Genomic DNA, 20,499 nt, shown 5'->3' with positions numbered 1-20,499 from the left:
TAATAAAATCCTATTAAGAATCCACAAAAACTTAAGGGATTTTCATCCTGAAAAACAAGCAAACCACTCAGAACATGCAACACATATAGAGATAATATCCTGGCCTCATAGTCTTAGTTTTAATTTCTCGGCCATGATTCCAGCAAATTTCTGCTGAACTTGTTGCCACGATTTCTCCACTTTTTTGTAAGAACATAAGCAGTTAGCTCTCAGTCAACATCCATGTGCTGTCCAGTTTCAAACTTACCAAACCAACTTCTCTTCCTCTTCTTTCATTTCATATATCTCTAATCTTTGGTAACGGCTTTCATCACTTCATCTTCCCCAAAAACAACCTTCAGCCTGTCAAGAAATGTGTCCAGATTCATTCTTTCTCCGTGTACTTTTGCTCACGCACAATGCTGAAGTACTATAGGTTTTGTGACCATTCATGTGTAGATTTGATATGCACATATAAAACAATAAATTATAAAAGAAATTTTCTGTGGAAGGTTCAAAACTCATTGATAAATCAGCCACAGATACATGCACTTAACATACAAAAATACTACTGGCAGTAAATGGCAATTTGAATTTTGCTGAGTATGTTGTTTATTTTGTTTCCATAGGTTGAATGGCCTTATAATATTGTAATAACCAAACATAACATGGAATTTTACAACAAAGTGCTGGAGCTCTTATTGCAAGTAAAGAGAGCATTATGGTCTCTTACAGACATATGGTTTCATCTGAAAAGAATAGGTAAGTGACATTGTTTTGCATTTAGTATTACAACTGATATAGTAGTACAGGGTGATTCAAAAAGATGGACTCAATTTTGTACGGCTATATTTCCTGAACTATACATCATATGTGAATGATATACATAACATTTGAAAGAGGAGGTCCTAAAGTTTGAAATACTACTGCCTGAGTGATTGCTTAGTGCACAGCCATGCAGCAGCATCAGTTGTGAACAAAATGGCTACTATGCAGCACAAATTTTTTGCGTTCTTGAACTCATTAAAACCAAGTCAGCGACTGCTGTAGTGTGCGTTTTGTCATTGTTTAAACATTAAACCTTCAACAAGGAAAAGCATTTGTCTTTGGAATTATCAATTTGAGTAAACAGGTTGTCTGTGTAAGGGAAAAAGCTCGGGCAGACCACGTGTATTGGAGGAGAACGTGAGACGAATTCAACAGACTTTTGAGCATAGCCCAAGCAAGTCAACCAGTAGAGTGAGGGGACACATTGAACATCTATAAACTTTATTGTGAGTATAATCAAATATACTTTACATCATATTTGTCACTAGTTCTATAGACTTACAAAATGGAGTCTGTCTTTTTGAATCACGCTGTATTTTTCTCACACTCAATTGACAGCATCTAGGAATGCATTTGAAGGGGAAAAAATACTATTGACAATAACACTTATATTAGATCAACTCAATGTACTAAATGAAAATGATATGAATGACAAAATTCCAGGCTTTTGTAACTTTTTTTTTTTTTTTTTAGTTTAAGGTGATCTTATGCTTAAATGTATAATTTTGTATATAAATATATTGTGAAATATATTTGCATACACAAGTGCTCTTAGTCAGGTTTCCTATTGCATGATGAAAAATCCTAGTTTTTTTGGTAGGAAAATACCTTCTGACTGCATATGACTTACCTTTCACTGAAAACAATAAGTATAGCGTACTTAAATACAAACTATATGGGACACAATTTGAACGATTTAACATACTTCAAATATATGTCTAGAGCCTCTTTAGTTAAGATAAATACTGCTACAATGTATACTTCACAATATACAGACATAGTAGCCAACTGTGGCATGTGAATGTGCAGTATGTATTGATATAAATTTTTTAAAGTTAATTTTAAAAAAATTTTTTTTTTAATGTAAACTAATCTCTCTTTAAATGACATTACAAAAAATGTCAAAAATGTTCTTTATCTTTTGCATATCTGAGATGAAAGACAACCTTTGCATGGAGATTTTTTTCAGAAAATATTGTCTTTAACTAGCTCATTCTCATGGCTGGGTATATTTGTTTCCACAGTGTGCAAATTTTGAATTGACGGTACTGACAACATGAGTTTTGAGAAAATATTTAATCCTAGAAAACTTGATTTGGATTCAAGGAAAGGCCTATTTTTGAAGAGGCACTAGAATTGTATTTTACATCAGTTGCAATTATATGAAGCAAATTAAACACCTGAAAACGAAAAATAAACATCAGAATTTCTTCTTAAAAAGAGTTTTAGAATAATTTCAAATAAACCATCTGTGAATTCTGTTAAACATCCCTATCATAAAAGAATAGGAACATAAAGTAAATCATCAAAGGTAAATGCAAGCTAAAAATAAATTAGCTTTCTTGGCTCTTTATCGAAGCTAAAAATAAGTTATTGCTTGAAAAACATGCTTTTTAAACAATGCAGGAATTATGAAATATTGATTAGTGCTTTATAAACAGTGGAGTAATGGGCTAGTGATTTGAAGCATATAGGCATCCTGTAATTTGCCAATCCCACCTTTCATGCATATCATTCCTAGTGAAGAAATGTTAGTTAATTCTAGGTTTTAGATAAACTTAGTTGTCCAGTAAAACATTGCCTTGTTGGCTGCTGGAGGCCTGATCTGAGCATCTGCATTTGAAATATTTAGAAATTGGAGGTCCAATTTTGATTTTGAGAAAGAAGGAGTTACAGAATTATTCGAACACCCAGAATTATGTAATTCTCTTCTTTCTTGCAGTTTTACCTTAAGAAGTAAAACTTTAAGGCATACTAGATAGTGGAAATCATGAACCTCTGCCATTCAGTAGTACAGTGAAGTGGTTTGGCAGATACACCACTGCTGCTTACTCCACATTTGCGCATGCCATCCCAAAAGTGATATGTAGTGGTGGGGAGAAAGTCATTGATGGTATTGGACCTATTTGTCCTTATTCTTTTTCTATGCTTTATTCCTATATTATTCACTATAATTTTTCTGAGTTTTTTTTTTTATACCATCCCATCTTCCAGACCACCATCTCTGTTATCAAATGCCTTGCTGCTGTGTTTGCTATGCAGGGTGACCCATGGACATCTGGAAAGTGTGATCCTGGTAGTCTCACATTACTTTGGCCTCTGCTTTGACAAGATAGATGGTGCTTGATGGCTGCCAGCACACTTCTAGTCACCTGCTTTATCCTGGATTCTTCTCCATATACTACTCTTCAGCATCTGTCCATCAGCCACCCTCTTATCCATATCAACAGTTTCATATCTATCCTTATTTGTTCTAATTTATGCAACAGATCCATGCAGTACCCTCTCAAACACTGGTACAAAATCCATTAGCAGCATGAACATATAGCTATTCCCTTTATCCAACTCAGTCGTCATTCTATTATAAAAAAAAAAGTTAGTGAATTGCTGAGGTATGAACTACCCTTCACAATGCCATGCTGTTCTCCATAGAGTATCATATGCTTATCCACCTATTCCTGAATTCTCTCTTGGACCAACTTTTCCAATAATTTTAACATTACTCTTGAATTACTGATTGGTCTATAATTTATTACTACAGCTGAGCTGACTATATAACTAGAGCTGAGGCTTAAGTTAACGGCCTAGCCAGTGACAATACTAATTCCTCTGCATGTTCTCATAATATGTCAACTGATTGGATATACGAGAGAAGGCTGAAACGTTCTGATAAACACCTAGAATAAAAATGATACTAAAGCAACTGATATAATCCCATCCATGTTTGCATGGCTATTCTGCAAATCCGTAGTTCTTTCATTTCGTTGAACTCTGTTCCCACATTGGTTTTTATCACAGCATTATCCTCAGTTGTATTGTAAACAAACACCTTATAAAGTGTTAAAACTATTTTGTTTGCTTCTGTCACCTTCCTACCATCGACACTCATTGAAGTTATCCTTCCATGGTTGTTCTTCCTTTTACTTGCTACATAGAAAAAAAAACTCATTGGGATTCCTTTGGCTTGCTCAGCTAATTTCTTCTCATAATCTGATTTTCCATTTCTTGTCTGAGCTTTATAGTGCTTGTGAACTTACTGATCACCTTTTTCCTTGTACACCCTCTGTCCAAAAAAGAAACCAAACTTTTAGAAAATAGAAGAAACTAGTGGCGCTACCTGTTGTATCTTTTTGTTGTCGAAAGCGGCAACCTTCATTAGTGTTGTGTCAACTGTTTGTGACATTTGTTTCATTAGAAGCTGAGTTATAGTGCCAAGAGTAATAACAGTGTATTTTGACGAACACTCGGAAAATGAGTTTCAAATAGGGAGCTGCAATTGACTTTTGTGTTAAACTTGGTAAAAGTTTTACTGAAACGCATCAAAGGCTTCAAAAAGCATGCAGTAATGAATGCTTATCCTGTACTCAAGTTTACGAGTGGTTTAAGTGATTTCAAAGTGGTCGTGAGCCACTTGAGGATGACAAAAAGCCAGGCCATCCAAAAACTGGACTCAATGAAGTTAACATCCAAAAAGTGCATGATTTCATCAAAGAAAACCCAAAATCGTCTGTGAGATTGAAGATGAATTAGGGATTCCAAAATCAACTGTGCACAACATTTTGACTGAGAGTTGGGCCTTCGTAAATTGAATTCGCGATTTGTTCCACCACAAGTTGACTGATGACCAAAAAATGTATCGAATTGAACACTGAAAGGACCTCATTAAAACCGCTCGTAAGGACTCACACTTCCTTGAAACGATCGTTACTGGTGTTTTAAGTATGAGCCCGAAACAAAGCGCCAGAGTGCTGAGTGGAGACCACCAGAAGAGGGGCATCCGGAAAAAAAAGGTGCTTGGAGAAGTCAAAAGTAAAAACAATGCTGATTTGTTTCTATGATTCCAAGGGTATTATCCACAAAGAATTCATTCCACCTGGCCAGACAGTCAATGGTGAGTTTTATCTCAAAGTTTTGAAGTGGTTGATAGAGAGAATTCATTGCATACAGCATGATCGTGATGCAGGCAGCTGGTCACTTTTGCACGATAATGCACCATCTCATTGTTCGAACATTGCGAGACAGTTTTTGAGCAAAAACCAAGTTTGTGTGTTGGATCACTCGCCGTATTCACCTGATTTAGCACCCTGTGACTTCTTTCTTTTCCCCAGACTTCATTGACTTCATTAAAATTAATGTTAATGTTAAAAAAAAATTTTAACATTAATGCTTCCAGTATTTCTTCTCATTCTCGGAAGCATCTTGAGGGAGCACAAATAACGCTTGTAACACACACACACACACACAAAGACAACACAATACTTAATGAAACACATGGGTGGCGCTAGTCCTATCTAGATGGTGTGCCCTCTCTGGGCATTTGTAGGTGGTCTAGGATGTAAACTGAAACCTCTAACAATTATTGTTTCCCAAATTTTGGGAAGTTTTATGTCCCCATATTTGTTTAAATTGGGTTGATTTCTGAATGCCACTGTAGATTATAAAAACAGTCTTTCCTTCTTAAAGTTACTATGGTGGGACATGGTGATTTTCTTCCAGAAGGTCCTGGGGGGTTGTGTCCAATACATGGTCTGCAAGGCCCGATTAACCATAGTTGTATAGTTGTGATTGCAGATGTATGATTTGTGTACTTCTAAACAGATAGTGGCTGATCTACTAGTCTGTCCAAAGTAAGCCAACTTGCAGGAACAAGGTACTTTATATGCTCCAGGCACTGAAAGAGGAGGGAATAGATAAGAGTAGCAAGTTTTCAGTGGAGCTTAAAAGCTGCATAGAGGTTGTAACTTTTATTAAAGACCTGGCTATTTTTTCAATGTGCCATGGATGTTGGGGATGGTGATGGCATTTCTGAAATCCTTCTGATGTGATGACCGAAGAATGGGGGGAGGAATTGATTTTTTTTTTTTTTTAAATTCTGTAATCACTGTAGCCATTGGATAGGAAGGTGTTGTTTATATGGTTGAGTTCAATTGAAATAGAGGTTGCACTGGAACAAAAGTTATAGGCTCTATTGGTTAGAATTTTAATGATGCCATATTGTTAAGAAGGTATGTTACTAAGGTGTCTAGGAAGGGTAAACTGTACTGGATTCTTGGATGTAGACTATTGAGGTGACTGAGGAAGGAGTCTAATGTGTCTGGGCCATGAAGTCAAATAGAAAACATATCATCTACGTATCTTAGCCAGATAGAAGGTTTGAGAGGAACTGAGTCTATCAATATTATCATTATTAAAATGTACCATGTAAAAATTGGCAAGAGGGGTGAGATGGGGAGAACCATGGCGGTTCCTGCTATATGTTTGTAAATTTTGTTCTTACAAGATAAATAACTAGAATTGATGGCAAAGGAAAAGAGATCTCAGAAAAACTTATTTTATTAAGCATCTTAAGGTGTCATTTAACAGTATATTGGTAAACAGTGAGGTGTGATGCCAAAGCTTACCAGTATATCTGTAATATTTAAAGTTAGATTTTCAATCAAGGTTTTAAAATGGTTGGACTTTTTATATAGGATGTGGTAAGTCCGGTGGTGGTGGTGGGGGGGGGGGGGGGGGTTGCCAGCTGTTTTGAGAATTTGTAGCATGGAACATCAGTGGTATCTACTATAGGTCTTGGGGGGGGGGGGGGTAGGTTTGTGGATTTGAGGTGAACCATATATCTGGGTGAGACGAGAATCGGAAGGTTTTTTTTTTTTTTTTATTATTGACATCCAGTTCCAGGAAGATACTTTTTTAAGTAAGTTTTTTTTTTTTTAACTTGCGTTTTTGTGGTATCATGATCTAATGGGATGTAGGTAGTGCAATCTCGGAGAATAATATCAATTTTTCGATTAAATTCCATGGCTTTAAGGATGACTGTGGTGTTACCCTTATCCGCTGTGGTAATTACAACACTTTTATCTTTCCATAACTTTCTGAAAGCAGAGAGCTGACCAGAAGATAGATTACTTCTTTGACCAGAATGATTTGCAATTCTAATTTATTGCATAGCAAATAATTATTACCAAATATGAATTAGCATTATCTATACCTATGTATTTTGTAGATTATATAACCATATAAACACATACAAATTTAATATAAATTATAAGAAAACTGCTATTTGAAAACATTCACAAAATGAGAATAATTTTTAACGTGGTTAAAAATAATGGAATAATGTGAAAATAAATGCACAAAAATTACAGTCAGAGGGGAAACATCATGATAATTAATACTTTGTTGCATCCCAACCTTAGTTTTTATGACCATTCATAAATTGTTGGGCATGTTATTTACTAGCAATTCACAGTATATGTCTCTTTATCAAAACATGCCCATATGGTCTGCAGACTAGAAACAAGTTCATTGTTGTCTCTTGGGGCAACTTCTTGAAGACGTTTCATCATAACTTAATTCTCCACAATTCTCAATGGGTTTAAATCTCATGAGTTTGTTGGCCAAGGAATTACATTGATTTGTCTTTCTTTGAGCCATCTAGTAGTGATCTTGGAAGTGTGACAAGAAGCTGAATCTTGCTGAAAAAGGAAATCGCCATCACATAAATCTTCCGATGCCAGTAACATAAAGTGCGCAAGAATTTCTTGGTACACAATACACAGCCTACTGGACCCTCTGCAGTCATAGAAGCCCATACCATGACAGAGGTTGCAAATTTCAATGAAGATTCATGCATTTTTATCAAATGCTTCTTGCTTAGAATTCCAAACACGTATCCCTTGATGACCATGGGACATACAAAACATACTTTCATCGCTAAAAAGTACCTTTTTCCAGTCCTCTTGATCCCCAACAATCTTTGCTTACACCATTTCACTCTAGTTGCCTTTGGCTTGGAAGTCATAAACTACTTCGTCTTGGGCACACATGATTTAAAACTCGATTTGTGAAGTTTTCTCAATGTCATAGATTTTGACACATCAAACCTAGTTCTTTCCATCTCCTGTGAAAATACCTTACACTTCAGAAGCAGTTTTCTTCACGATATTCTTCAATCTCCTCTCATCGTTTGATGTAGTTATTACCTTGTGACTGCTATTGGAACAATTATTTTGAAAACTCTAGTTATTAGAATACTGTCTCAATAATCTACTCACACTTGCTTGAGAACATTTCAATTCCTTAGCTATAAACTGTTGAGTTTGGCCATTTTTGTGTAGAGACACCATAAGAAACTTCTTAGCTTCCAATATATCACTCGTTTCACCCATGTTTAGCAAATGATTAACTGAAATTCATGCATAAATGAGTCCTCACACGAGTCATTCCTGCAGCTACTGAAATATATACTATTTCTATGCTCTCTTCAAAACCAATTGGAAAAATTTGGAATATTCTAATATTTTGAACCATGTTAAAAGCTATTCTAATTTTGTAAATGTTTTCAAATAACACTTTTCTTATAATTTATATTACATTTTATGTGTTTAAATAGTTATATAATCTACAAGATGTGTAGATTTAGATAATGCTAATTCATATTTGATAATAATTATTTTCTATGCAATAAATTAGAATTGCAAATCATTCAATGCATTTTCTTTGATTATTCTAATTTTTTGATTCAGAGGTGTAAGAGAAAAATGCAAGAAAGTACGAAACGGCCTTCATACCATCTCTCCTCGACAGCCTGGAGTGTTGGATGATGTTCCTTATCATCTGTACCATAATATATTGCATTGAATTTGTGTTCTCTCATTTAAAAGTAATTTCCTGCAAATCTCACACCAGATGAAAATATAGTAATAGGCCTAAAGCATCTAAAGAATTCCAGAAAAATCCATACATACTCTGAGCATTTCAAAAAAAAAAAAAAGTAAATTCAGTAACAGAACAAATTCATGAAAAAATGTAATGCTCTTTATGTTGAATAGAAGAAAAGAAAAAGAAATAAAGTGGTTTAATTTCTGTTACTCTGGACACTAGGTTGTCAAAGATTGATGAATCAGTGTACTGATTCATCTGCTTCTGACTGATCTCAACCAGCCATTCTTTTCTCCTCTATGCCTCCCTGCCATTAATGATTTTTAAACCTTGGAACATGCATTGATAGTCTGGAACAGCACCTTATCTCTCTTGATGTAACTTTCACTAGCAAAATAACAGAAAAACTCATTGTGATTCCTGATCAGCAGCTCATAATGCACCTACTAGTGAAAACAACAGCAACCTTTGTTGCTGCATTTGTATGGATAGTTCATGATTTGATGGAGGCAAAAAATTAAAACATGTAATGCACTCATCCTCATCTTCCCAGAAACACATGATGCTAAAGGATGAGACTAGGGTTTCCGGATGGGAATTCCTTCCCGTACGATCTCAGGAAGAATTTTTTTCGTTTTCCCGTTCCCCAATCCCGAGAAAATTTGGTCGGGAAATCGGGAAAATTTTTAATAAATATTTTTTATTAAATCATAAATCATATTTTAATATTTTTTTATAGATTGCTATCACAATGAGTAAAGAGTATAAAGAATGTTGTGAATATTTTAGAAAAGATAAAGATAACAAATCAGCTCGTTGCCAGATATGCTCCAAAACTTTGCAAAGCATCATCAACCAGTGGTCAACATAGGCACCTAGTATACATTCATGGAATGAAAAGGAAAAAATAGTCTGAATTGAATAATGATGAGCCAATACCTTCATCTTCTATGAGACAAACGACAACTTTTCATTATGTCAAGGGACAGGATTTACAAGAAACCTTAAGCAGCCTTGGATGGAATATCAGTCAATACAATTACAAAAAGTGAGTTTATTACGGAAAGTTTCACAAGCAAAGGAATGCAGTTGCCAAGAAGTCCATCTTCAGTTATGACACTAATACATAATTATTATAGTAAAGTGAAACAACTGTACATCCAGAAATTGGAAGTATTCAAATGTGCTAATAAAAAACTAAGTATTTCAATAGATGAGTGGACCAGTTGCAAGAATCGCAGATACATGAATGTTGACGTATACTGCAGTGAGACCTCTATGAACCTTGGTTTAATAAGAATACATGGGAACTGTCCTGCATAAAAAAGTGTTATCCTTGCTTCAGGAAAGATTCGAAAACTTTCAGTTGAAACTTGAAAGTGATGCGGTTGTAATTGCAAGTGACGGTGCAGCTGTTATGGAAAAATTCGGAAAATTATCACCGATTATTCAACAGTACTGCTACACCCATGCGCTACATCTAGCTGTAACAAAAGTATTTTATATTAAAAAGTTGAAAGGTGAAGCATCAGTGACTTATAGCAGTGATAGTGAATTCAATACAGATTCTGAATACGATAAAGATCATAACAGTGATTCTGAGTTAGATGGTGTGTCCCAAGCTGATCAGTATGATTTGTGAGATGATCTATCTTCGGCAATTAGCAGTGTATGAAGAATTATGAAAATATTGAAATATTCTCCAGTGAAAAGAGGGAACTAGAAGTCATTTTGGACTGTAAAACACGCTGGAACACACTGGAGAGAATGATAGAGAGAGATTTTTAAAGATCATAAATCCGATTAAGACTGTTTTACGAGAGCTGAAACTCGATCACTTATCGAAAGAAGAGTATTATGAAATATTGAGAGGTATGTTGAATTGCTTACAACCTGTAAGATTAGCAGTTGAAGCCTTAAGCAATAGAGAAGCTAATATTCTCACAAGTGAAGGAAGTTTTAAGTTCCAGTTTAGTAATTAAGAAAAACAGAATTCTTCAATGAGCTAAATGCTTTTAAAGGAAATAAAATAAAATAAAATGTTTCTTAAAGTTTCATTTAAAAAATGACAAATAAAAACTATTTGAAGTATTTTTTAATTTTCAAACGAATAATATTTGCATTTGTTTTCTATTAATGTTTAATTTAATAAATAAAATATTTAAATGAGATTGCGAATGTTAATACATTGTGTGATATATGTAAAAACTCACTGTATACTATAAAGTTTGGTTAAATAAAGTTTGCATTAATTACATTGTTTTTATTTTGAGAAAAACCTGAAATATAACAGAAACCTAGCCAAAATGATACCATAGTGACCCCCTGTTTAGCACTCAGGGCAAGAGATGCACTAGTCATGAAATTCCCGACCTCCATTTAGGAATTTCATTTACTCATTTTCTGCTTTGACCTTTTACATATTGGAGTGTCTCGAAACCTCTGAAAGACTGCACCGGGACCACAAACCCCAGTTGCCCCACCTTTTCTACGGCTTTTCTGTTTATTGACATTTACTGTTATAGCCATTATTACAGATGATCAACGAAAATTAAATAAAAAAGATTATTTCGGGAATTCTCAGGAAATACGATTTCCCGTTCTTGATTCCCGAAGGTTCCAAAATGTCTGGAATGTAGAAACACTAGATGAGACCATCAAGCTTACTAAAAATGTAATTTTCACCCTAGAAAAATTATCAAGTGCCATCAGTTTAGACCCATGAACTTCTGAAAAAATGGGAACAAAAATTCTCCTGTCTGGTAAATGAAACCTGTAATATGCTGATGAGTAGATCCAAATTCATAATGGCTGTGAATAGTAAGTTTGAAGGCACTCCATCTCTATCACATGTACAAGCCCATCCAGACCTTACATTTGTCTAGTAAGAACAAGCGTTGAATATGTCATCAGCTGAAAGAAAACTTTCAAAATGATGCATAGACCATTGACTGTAAAACACTGTTAAAAAATCAAGTGCTACTAATAGCCACCATGAAAACGAGAACTCTGACACTGCATAAGAATGTGTACAGCCTGTACTCAACAACAAACCTCGCAGATCCTTTCAAATCCATTTAAAAATATACATGGTCTGACTTCCAGCCTCGTCAATGTTCATTACCATTTCCAGTCTGCAAAACTCGTAGTTTTCCTATCAGAAGCCCGAAATTGCTTTATTTTTTTCAAATACTACCCATCTCTCCTTTCCCAATTTTGCACTCTGATTCATTTTGTCTCAGAGGTAGCATCTGTGCATATGTTCGGTTTGATCGACAATGTGCCATAGAATATCCAATATACAATCTGTCACATTCATTTGCTTTCTCTATCTCATCTGCATGGTATCACTCTCCTGATGTCACCAAACATTGTTTTTTGTATGTTTTTTGTTTCTTTTCCTTAAAAGGCCAAATTTCTTAATATTGTGGTCTTTCTTGGGGATTTTATGTTCATGACAGGCTTTCTTCTTCCAAACAGATAATGTAGGTAGAGATGTTGAGACATTTCTTATCACCAGTGATCTTGCACAAATTGTCCACACATTTATCTTGATATCAGATAACCCTAACCACTCTCCAAACTCTTGAATCTCTTCCTTACTTCTGATCCTTTAAATATTCTGTGAGCATTGTCTTCCGTGAAATTCTGACCAACCACAGCGTAGTTCTGATGTCTTACCCACATACTAACATGCACAAAGTCGCTCTCATCTACATGGTGTATGACAGTTATAAGAATGCCAAGTGGGATGATGATCTTCATAACTTATATGCCCTCTTCTTTGGGCTGGAGTAAAGTTTCCATCCTTCTGACCCAACATTTGTACTGAAAGTGTCACCAAGTAATTCCTGTTTATATGGAAACATTTGTTCCCTATTCGACTCTTAATTTCCAGCCCTTATCTATTCCTCGATTTTCCAGGTGGTGTGCTTGGGTTGCACAAATTGCTCATTCAAAACTGCATGTTCTTTTATTCCTCAAACCAAAGCCCAGAACAGCTGCAAGAAATTATCAATACTTCCAAAGCAAGTTTTAAAAGAGCAAAAAAACAGGAAACTTGCATCCTGTCCAAATGGCAGTTATACTTTCTAGTCTCTTGCAGTAGTTAGCAGTCATAAGTTCAGTCCAATATTGATTCCCACACCTGTTATGCTTGGATAACTTTATTACATAATCACCTATAGAAAAACCCAACCTCATGGCTTCTTGCTTCTCTTCCAATTTGTATGCAGTCGAACTTGGCAAATCACAAATTCACCTATCCATTGAATACTATTCTCAGAATTGGGATGTGCACCCTAAGATCTCCTATAAAATACTTGACTCAATACAAAAGAGAGCAGTTATGTTGATAATTGATCCATCTCACACCAGTCACTACACTTTCACACAGGCATTCAGTTTTTTCTGTCTGCATCATTTACAAATATTTCTGCAGCCACTGTTCATCTCAGTTAGCATCAGTAATTACTCTATCTTCTATTAAATACATGGGATTCAGATTAACTTGTTGCTTTCAATCCTAGCAACACATAGTTCTGTCTTATCTCCCCCTCTCAAAAAAAAAAAAAAAAAAAAAAAAAAAAAGAAAGGGAGGAAAAAGTGTGTGCATCAGATATTCAATGCTCCTTCACAATCCAACTCCAAACTCACAGATTTCGATCATTCCTACAAGTGCTGCCCTCTAGAGCAGCACTTGTAGGAATTCCCATCATAGGTATTTCCCAAGGAATTACAATCCACAGCTCTTTGCATGTAAACAGGTTCCTTCTTGCTCATCGACTATGCTAATATAGGTTGACCAACCACTTATGTATGGAATCATTAAAAAAAAAAAATATATATATATATATATATATATATATAAACTTGATTATAGACCACAAATATATGCATAGAATATGAATAACTTCTGGTGCAATTCCCACACCATCCATTTCAGGCTTTTATAGCCCGTGTGTAGAAGCTTATATAGCAAATGAACCTACTCACTTTGATGGAAGCAGTTGCCACTTAACTAGGCCCTAAAAATAAAACCCTTGCCTAACCATCCTGTGTGGACCAACATTTTTTTCCATCTTGGAAAGTTTATGATAGCTATTAGATTACCATTCATCCCTTTGATATATGTGTAATAAAGATCACACAAACTCCTAACATTCGTCATCATCAGTGCCCCATGGGTCCAGTGCACTTTTCCTCCTTTATTTCCATTTCTCTTCATCCACTGTCAGGTGACTCAAAACCCTTTCTTTCTGATACATACGTACATAATAAATATGTTCTTTTAAAAGAACATGTATCTCATGACCACTTCTTAATATGCATGTTGCCAGCAGCCTCAGTTTTATGACAATGCTTAGTGATTTACTTTTCTATATCTTATCCATCTTTTTGTTATCTGAGATCTTATCTATCTTTTGAAATTGAATCACATATCATGTTGCACCCTAAGTTCATGAAGTTTCTAACATCTTCCAGCTCATGTCCATTGACCTTTATTTGCTTTTTCATCCTCTTCTCTCTCTGAATATCATTGTTTTAGTTTTTTCTGTATTCATTATCAACCCATATTTCTTTCCTTCATTACCTAACTTCAACACTGTTCTTCAGTGATGAATAATGATAACATCATCTGTAAATTGTAAACTATTGAATTTTGTACCTTGAATTGAAATTCCCTTATATTCTCCTTCATAACAACCATTGTTCCTTTCAAAAGCATGATAAAAATGCTCAGAGATGTTGGGTCTCTTCCCTCTTGTCCAAATTACTCCACAATTTCTCACAGCAGCTCTGTATTACAATCCCTGCCACTTTCTGATCTATACCGTTGAATGCTTTCTGAAAGTCAACAAAACACAAAAGCATGTTATGCCCACCCAGTTCTTGCACTTTATACTAACTATCCCATTCTAGTTTTTTACCAGCAGTACTAACTTTGGCATTTTTTCACTCATCAACCTTGCTGGTATCTCTGTACTTGCTCAACAGTTCCCATCCCTCTTCCCCAGAAAAAAAAAAAAAAAACTCTAGTTCCTTGAATTTGCTACTACAATCTCATTTCATTCAGCAACTTTTTTCATCCTCTGAATACCAAAACTCTTCAAATATAAACCATCAACCTTTGTATAAGTCCTTTTGTCCATCAGACATTCTCTACACATATCTACACATCGACTCATTCACTGTCATCAACTCAACTCTGTCATGCCAAGGCATCGGACTCACTATCTTATCTCTCTCTCACTCTTTTCTTTTGCTACTTTCAATAACTCTTTCATGTCCTCCCTTATTCCATACATCCTTTCAAATCATTTATTCCAACCCAAAAAACTGTTTCATTTTACCCTTTTGCATTCTAATATCCTTCTTAACATTGTTAATCATTGCACCTGGGAAGCATAATTTCATCATTCTCTCTCTCTCTCTCATCAAGCATATCACTTATAATAGAATCACTGTACAAGATTCTCTCCATACCTTTTCTTTCTCTTAGTCAAGCATTCCTTTATTTTTTCTTGTACCTCTTTTTTTCTTTCTGTTCTTAGCTGAACAACTTGCCAGAAGTTTCTGCATTTACTGTAGCTCATGCTTCATCCTGTATAGCATTTGGTATAACCATTGCTATCTCCCTCATTTCACCGAAGAATTAAATCTGAATCTGTGATGAGCAATTTGGATTCTTTGAGAACCACTCCACCAAACAAGTTCTTGGAGTGATGGAAAAACATCAGCATAGGGTACAACTTGAAGCAGCACACAGTAACTATCTTTCTGATTGTTGCCAAATCATTCAACAAAATATGGCACAATGGGTCTTTTCAAACCCAGTAGCCAAATTCCCACTAGAACTGGCTAAACTTACCAAATTCTACCTCACCAAAAGCAAAATTATAGCAGGCAGCCCCAGGTCTCTCTGTTATCAGTTCTACATTTTGCTATGCATTTGGCTGATGCCCCATGCACAGCTGCACCACAATGGCCCTATATGCAGACAATACTGTAATATGATACATTCATGTTACAGGCTTAGTGGAATTAAACAGCACTGAGAAAGGATTAAAAATGATATTTAATTCTTCCATTATTTTGAAAGGCATAGTCAGGAAGTAAAATATGAGACTTATAACACACAATCATAAAGGCAACACAAAACTAAATCAACCATGTAAACAAAAGACTAGAATCCTAACTAGGTGGGGCACTCTCTATGACCACCTGTTGCAGCCTAGGATGTAAACTGGTAACTCAAAGTATTAGTGCTTCTCATATTTTGGGAAGTTTAATGCAACCATATTTATTCAAATTAGACTGATTTCTCAGAGCAGCTGCAAATTCCAAAAATAGTCTTTCTCTACTAAATTTACTGTACTCGAGCATGATAGTCTTTTTCCAGTTGATTCTATGAGCCATATGGAGTGGTGAGAGCGAGAACGGTAAATGAGTTTAAGGAGTGGTATGATAGACTTTGTGTTTCTTAGGGGGGGACCTCCCCTCAATGAGTCTTGACAGACTTTATGTTCTTAGGAAGGACCTCCCACAATGAGTCTTTTGACTCCATGGAGGCCTGAATAATAATAATAATAATATCTAAAACATGGCCCACACAAGGCCTGATTGATCATGATTGCAGATGTATTTTTTGTGTTCTTCCATGCAGATATTAGCTGATTTTTCTGTCAATCCATAGTAGGGCAACTTGTAGGAACCTTTCATCCAGAGTATTTTAATAATATGGTGATACACTATTTTTTTTACTTGTATATGGGGAGAAGGACTTCTGCTGTTTTAGCACTAAGGTCTCGAGTATAAATTAAAGACTCCAAGAAATTATATTCTTGAGTTCATCGTTTATCCAAGTGTGCTGCTTAGAGTAAACAAAGTTTGCTTGTGAACTTTGTTTGCTTACACTTGGATAAAGGATGAAACCAAGATTATAATTTCTTGGCATCTTTAATTTGTAGTATAACCAAGTAAAAAAAAAATTTCAACATCTATCTCTAATCCAGAGTATATATTTTTTTTTTTTTGTAATAAAGTGTAACATCTTTGGTCTACTTGTATATGGAAATATGACTTCTCAATTACTTCAACCTTGGTATCACTTCTGGGTCTGGCTCCCACTGATGAGACTTCAATAAAAGTTTGGGGAAAGTGGGATCTTGGAGGCATTCCTTTTGTACTAACCCCTACAATAGAACCTTTCATTATATTTGGAATTCCCATCTCCACTTATCCAGTATTACCAGTTCAAGAACTTTGAAACCTTAGAAGGAAAATAGAGCCTCTTTTCTTTTAAAGCCATATTACCATAATCTGAAAACCATAATCTTCCCTGTTCAGTTATACATAAATCACAGAAGTTGAAGAAAAGCAATTATATAGCAAGCCTGTGCAATTTTTTTTGGTCAGGTGAAATGAATGCGCAAAGATGACTGATACACATGTCTTTAGCCTTATCTGAGTTAACCACATTGTGAGTTGGCTTTCTCTTCCTCGGATTGCTCTCCAGTCATGAAAATTGATCCAGCCAATACCAAGAAGTTAAAAAGAAATTTCTTCAACTATCTAAGAAGCATACAGGATTTAAACTTCCAGTCTTAAAATTCTGCTATTTAAGCAATACAGCTTCAAAAATCCATAAAATATTTCAGACTAGTCACACATGTGCAGACCTTCTCCTGTACTACCTGGGTTTTCATCTGCCCCTATTTGTAGTAAATGATTATAAAGGTCCAAAAGCTGAGATTTTTCCTTTGCTTTGGTATAAAGAAATCTTTAATCTCTTTTGCTGCGAACTGTGGAAGTTCGCAGCAAAAGAGATTAAAGATTTCTTTATGAAACAAAGTGTTGTTGTCATTACTTATTGAAGTTTCAAGATACTCTAACAGGAGGGATCTTGCTTATTGAATTGCATATGGTTGCCTTCCAGTCAATACCATCAAATGGGGATACTTTAACATCGCAGATCCAATCCATGACATCTGTTACCGATTGGAAATGGTAGAACATGCATTACAGCTGCCCTCTTGACTTGCATATTTGGAACAGATTATGTAATGTGTTGGGCTTTCCATTACTTACAAAGAACAGGTTATTTTTTTTTGCAATACCCACTATCTGTCAGCAGTGGGAAGAGAATTTTTATTTTTATAATTAATGAATAAAAATTCTGTGGAAAGTTAGAAAGAAAATGGATTTGAAAACCAGCAATATGACATCCAAATGTTTTATAATATTGTATTGTGGAAATATTATTATTCAGTCAGACAATTTTTGCATTTATAAAGAAGCATTCCAGGAGATATCAATTTTTTTTTGTGTAGGTCGTATAGGGGAATAAGGAGCAACCAACCTATTCCATGGGATTATTGGTTACGGAAGCTTACGCGGTAAAATGTGTAGGCCTGCACGAAAGCGTAACATACGATGACGAGGTTGTGTAGAACACCCACATTATGCAATATTCATCAGGAAGAGATAAAATTCTGTCTATTTTTTCTGAGGTGTTTTTAAATTGTTCCATCCTCTTAGTTCAATGTGGTCTCATGGTCAATTGCAGGGATGACTACAGAGCAATCCCACGCAGAGAAAGCCAACTGAAGGTGGTTAATTCAGATAAAGCTAATGACATGGGTATTCATAATCTTTGCGCTTTAGTTTTAATTGATCTTTTTGTCGTTCACCTATTGGTGAAAAGAAAAACTGATAGCCTTTTGCTATGTGATGATATAAAAGAGCTGAGGCCTTTTCTCTATCTCTCATACTATCAGGTTTCTTGCACCCCTATACCAACTACTCTAGGCCTATGATGAGTACCCCCTTTACTTTACACCTCAATAAAGGTGAAATAAAACATGATTTCATAAATTACAAATTTTAATGAAAAGGTTATTGAAAAATTTTCTCAAGGCAAAAATAGAAAAATGGATTTTATTTTCAAATAATTCAAGAAGGTGGCGAAATATTCTGGACGTTGTTGAAGAAGCTTAGGAATGGAGGAAAGAGTGCTGCAAAAGGAGTTAGAGATGACAAAGGTGACATGAAAACGGGAGAAAAAGATATCCTTGAAGTATGGAGTAATTACTTTGAAAAACTGCTAAATGAAACAAGCAGTAAAGACAGCACAGTGGTAAATAACACTGACCAGGCATGCAGTCAGGAATACATATCCATACTTGAAGTAGAAAAAGCCATCAGAGGCTTGAAATGAGTAAAGGTCAGCAGGAGTAGATGATGTTCGACCAGAAATGCTGAAGTATGGTGGTATAAAAGTCTTACAGTGGCTGCACTGCATAGTTCAGAATGCCTGGACAGAGGGATGAATTCCCTATGATTGGAGTAGAGCTCTCATAGTACCCATATATAAAAAGGGAAATAAAACTGAATGTGAGAATTACAGAGGTATTTCCCTACTGAGTGTTCCAGGCAAGATCTATGCAAGTATACTTGAGAAACGGTTGAGAAGAATTGTGGAAGAACAAGTTGGATTCAGGCCAAATAGAGGCTGTCAGGATCAGATCTTCACTTTATGACAAATAGTCGAGAAAGCATGGGAATATAACAAAGATCTATATTTAAGTTTTGTCGATCTGGAAGAGGCATATGACAAGGTGCCAAGAGAGAAGCTATTCAATACACTACAGTTATATGGTGTCAATGGGGCATTATATCAAGCAATACTTAGTCTTTATTTGAGTTGTAAGTCAGCAGTTAGAATTGAAAGTACAGGAAGATGCTCATACAGAAGTTCATACCTCTCTTTAACTATCCTCACCCTCCTTGCTTGGTCTGCAAAGACCAAGCAAGGAGGGTGAGGATAGCTAAAGAGAGGTATGAACAGCAGTTGGCTAATGAAGCCAAAAAGAATCCTAAGGAATTCTTTTGTTATGTAGCCAGCAAAAGAAAGAATAATTATTGAAGGATGACATTGATTGGAGCAAATGGTATAAAGACAGCTGATGCAGAATGTATGGTGGAGATACTTAAGTCACATTCATAAATATCTTTCAATCTTGTGAATGTGACTTCATGGAGGGATTGAGAGCAGTTGATGATGGGGAGGAGAGACTGACTGTAGGTGAGCAAGAGGTGTATGGAGAGTTGAGTAAACTAGATGTTAATAAAGCTGTTGGACTTGATAATATATCACCATGTATTCTGAAAGAACGTGCCAGGGAGTTGACACCTGCCTTGACATATTTTTTTAATATGAGTCTTGCATTTGGTCAAGTTCCTAAGGAGTGGAAGGAGGGCAAGATTGTGCCACTTCATAAAGGAGGTGATCGAACTCAGTCATCAAACTATAGGCCTATCTGTGTGTCAGATGTTGTGGTTAAGTTGTTGGAGAAGCTTGTGAGAACTTCGGTTGGGTTGATAGCAATGGTATTATCTTTGATAGACAGCATGGATTTGGTAAAGGGAGGTCGTGTTTTAGTAATCTACTTACTTATTACAATAAAGTGACTGCTTCCTTGGACAGAGGAAAAGGATACACAGTAAGGTTCGAAGTTATATCGTAGTGTGTAGTGTTCGTGCAAGCTCCTGATAAGATAAGTACTATTTTCAGTTATCGTTGATAAAATTACTTAATATTGCGTAGTTTTGTTTGCCTTGCGTATTTTAGTGCGTCTATTTGTGTGTTTTTGGTGTATTATAACTTATTATTTGATAAAATACGTTGCAATAATTATGGCACCTGTATGAAGGAAAATGGCGACAAGTAATGATGGTTCGCCGTCTTTAGCAAAGAACGGTAGTATAAAAGAAATGAGTCAGTGTACTAGCTGTGAAATGTACGCTTTG

General features: G+C 35.5%; 1 protein-coding gene across 2 annotated transcripts in view; it reads left to right on the top strand.

The window, feature by feature from the left end:
• The window catches only part of LOC150106226 (gamma-tubulin complex component 6-like), a 909,633-nt gene that overhangs the window by 742,101 nt on the left and 147,033 nt on the right, over positions 1-20,499 (top strand). For both annotated transcript variants that reach the window (XM_090392253.1, XM_090392252.1), the window contains one exon: positions 609-741. In XM_090392253.1, the coding sequence (XP_090248379.1) occupies positions 609-741 (133 nt within the window). The remainder of the gene's footprint in view (positions 1-608; positions 742-20,499) is intronic.

The sequence above is a fragment of the Typopeltis vanoorti genome, chromosome 5 (genome assembly GCF_054136105.1).
Source record: "Typopeltis vanoorti isolate ZY-2024b chromosome 5, IOZ_Tvanoo_1.0, whole genome shotgun sequence".
In the NCBI taxonomy this organism is placed as follows: domain Eukaryota; kingdom Metazoa; phylum Arthropoda; class Arachnida; order Uropygi; family Thelyphonidae; genus Typopeltis; species Typopeltis vanoorti.
This window is presented reverse-complemented; position numbering and strand designations above follow the sequence as displayed.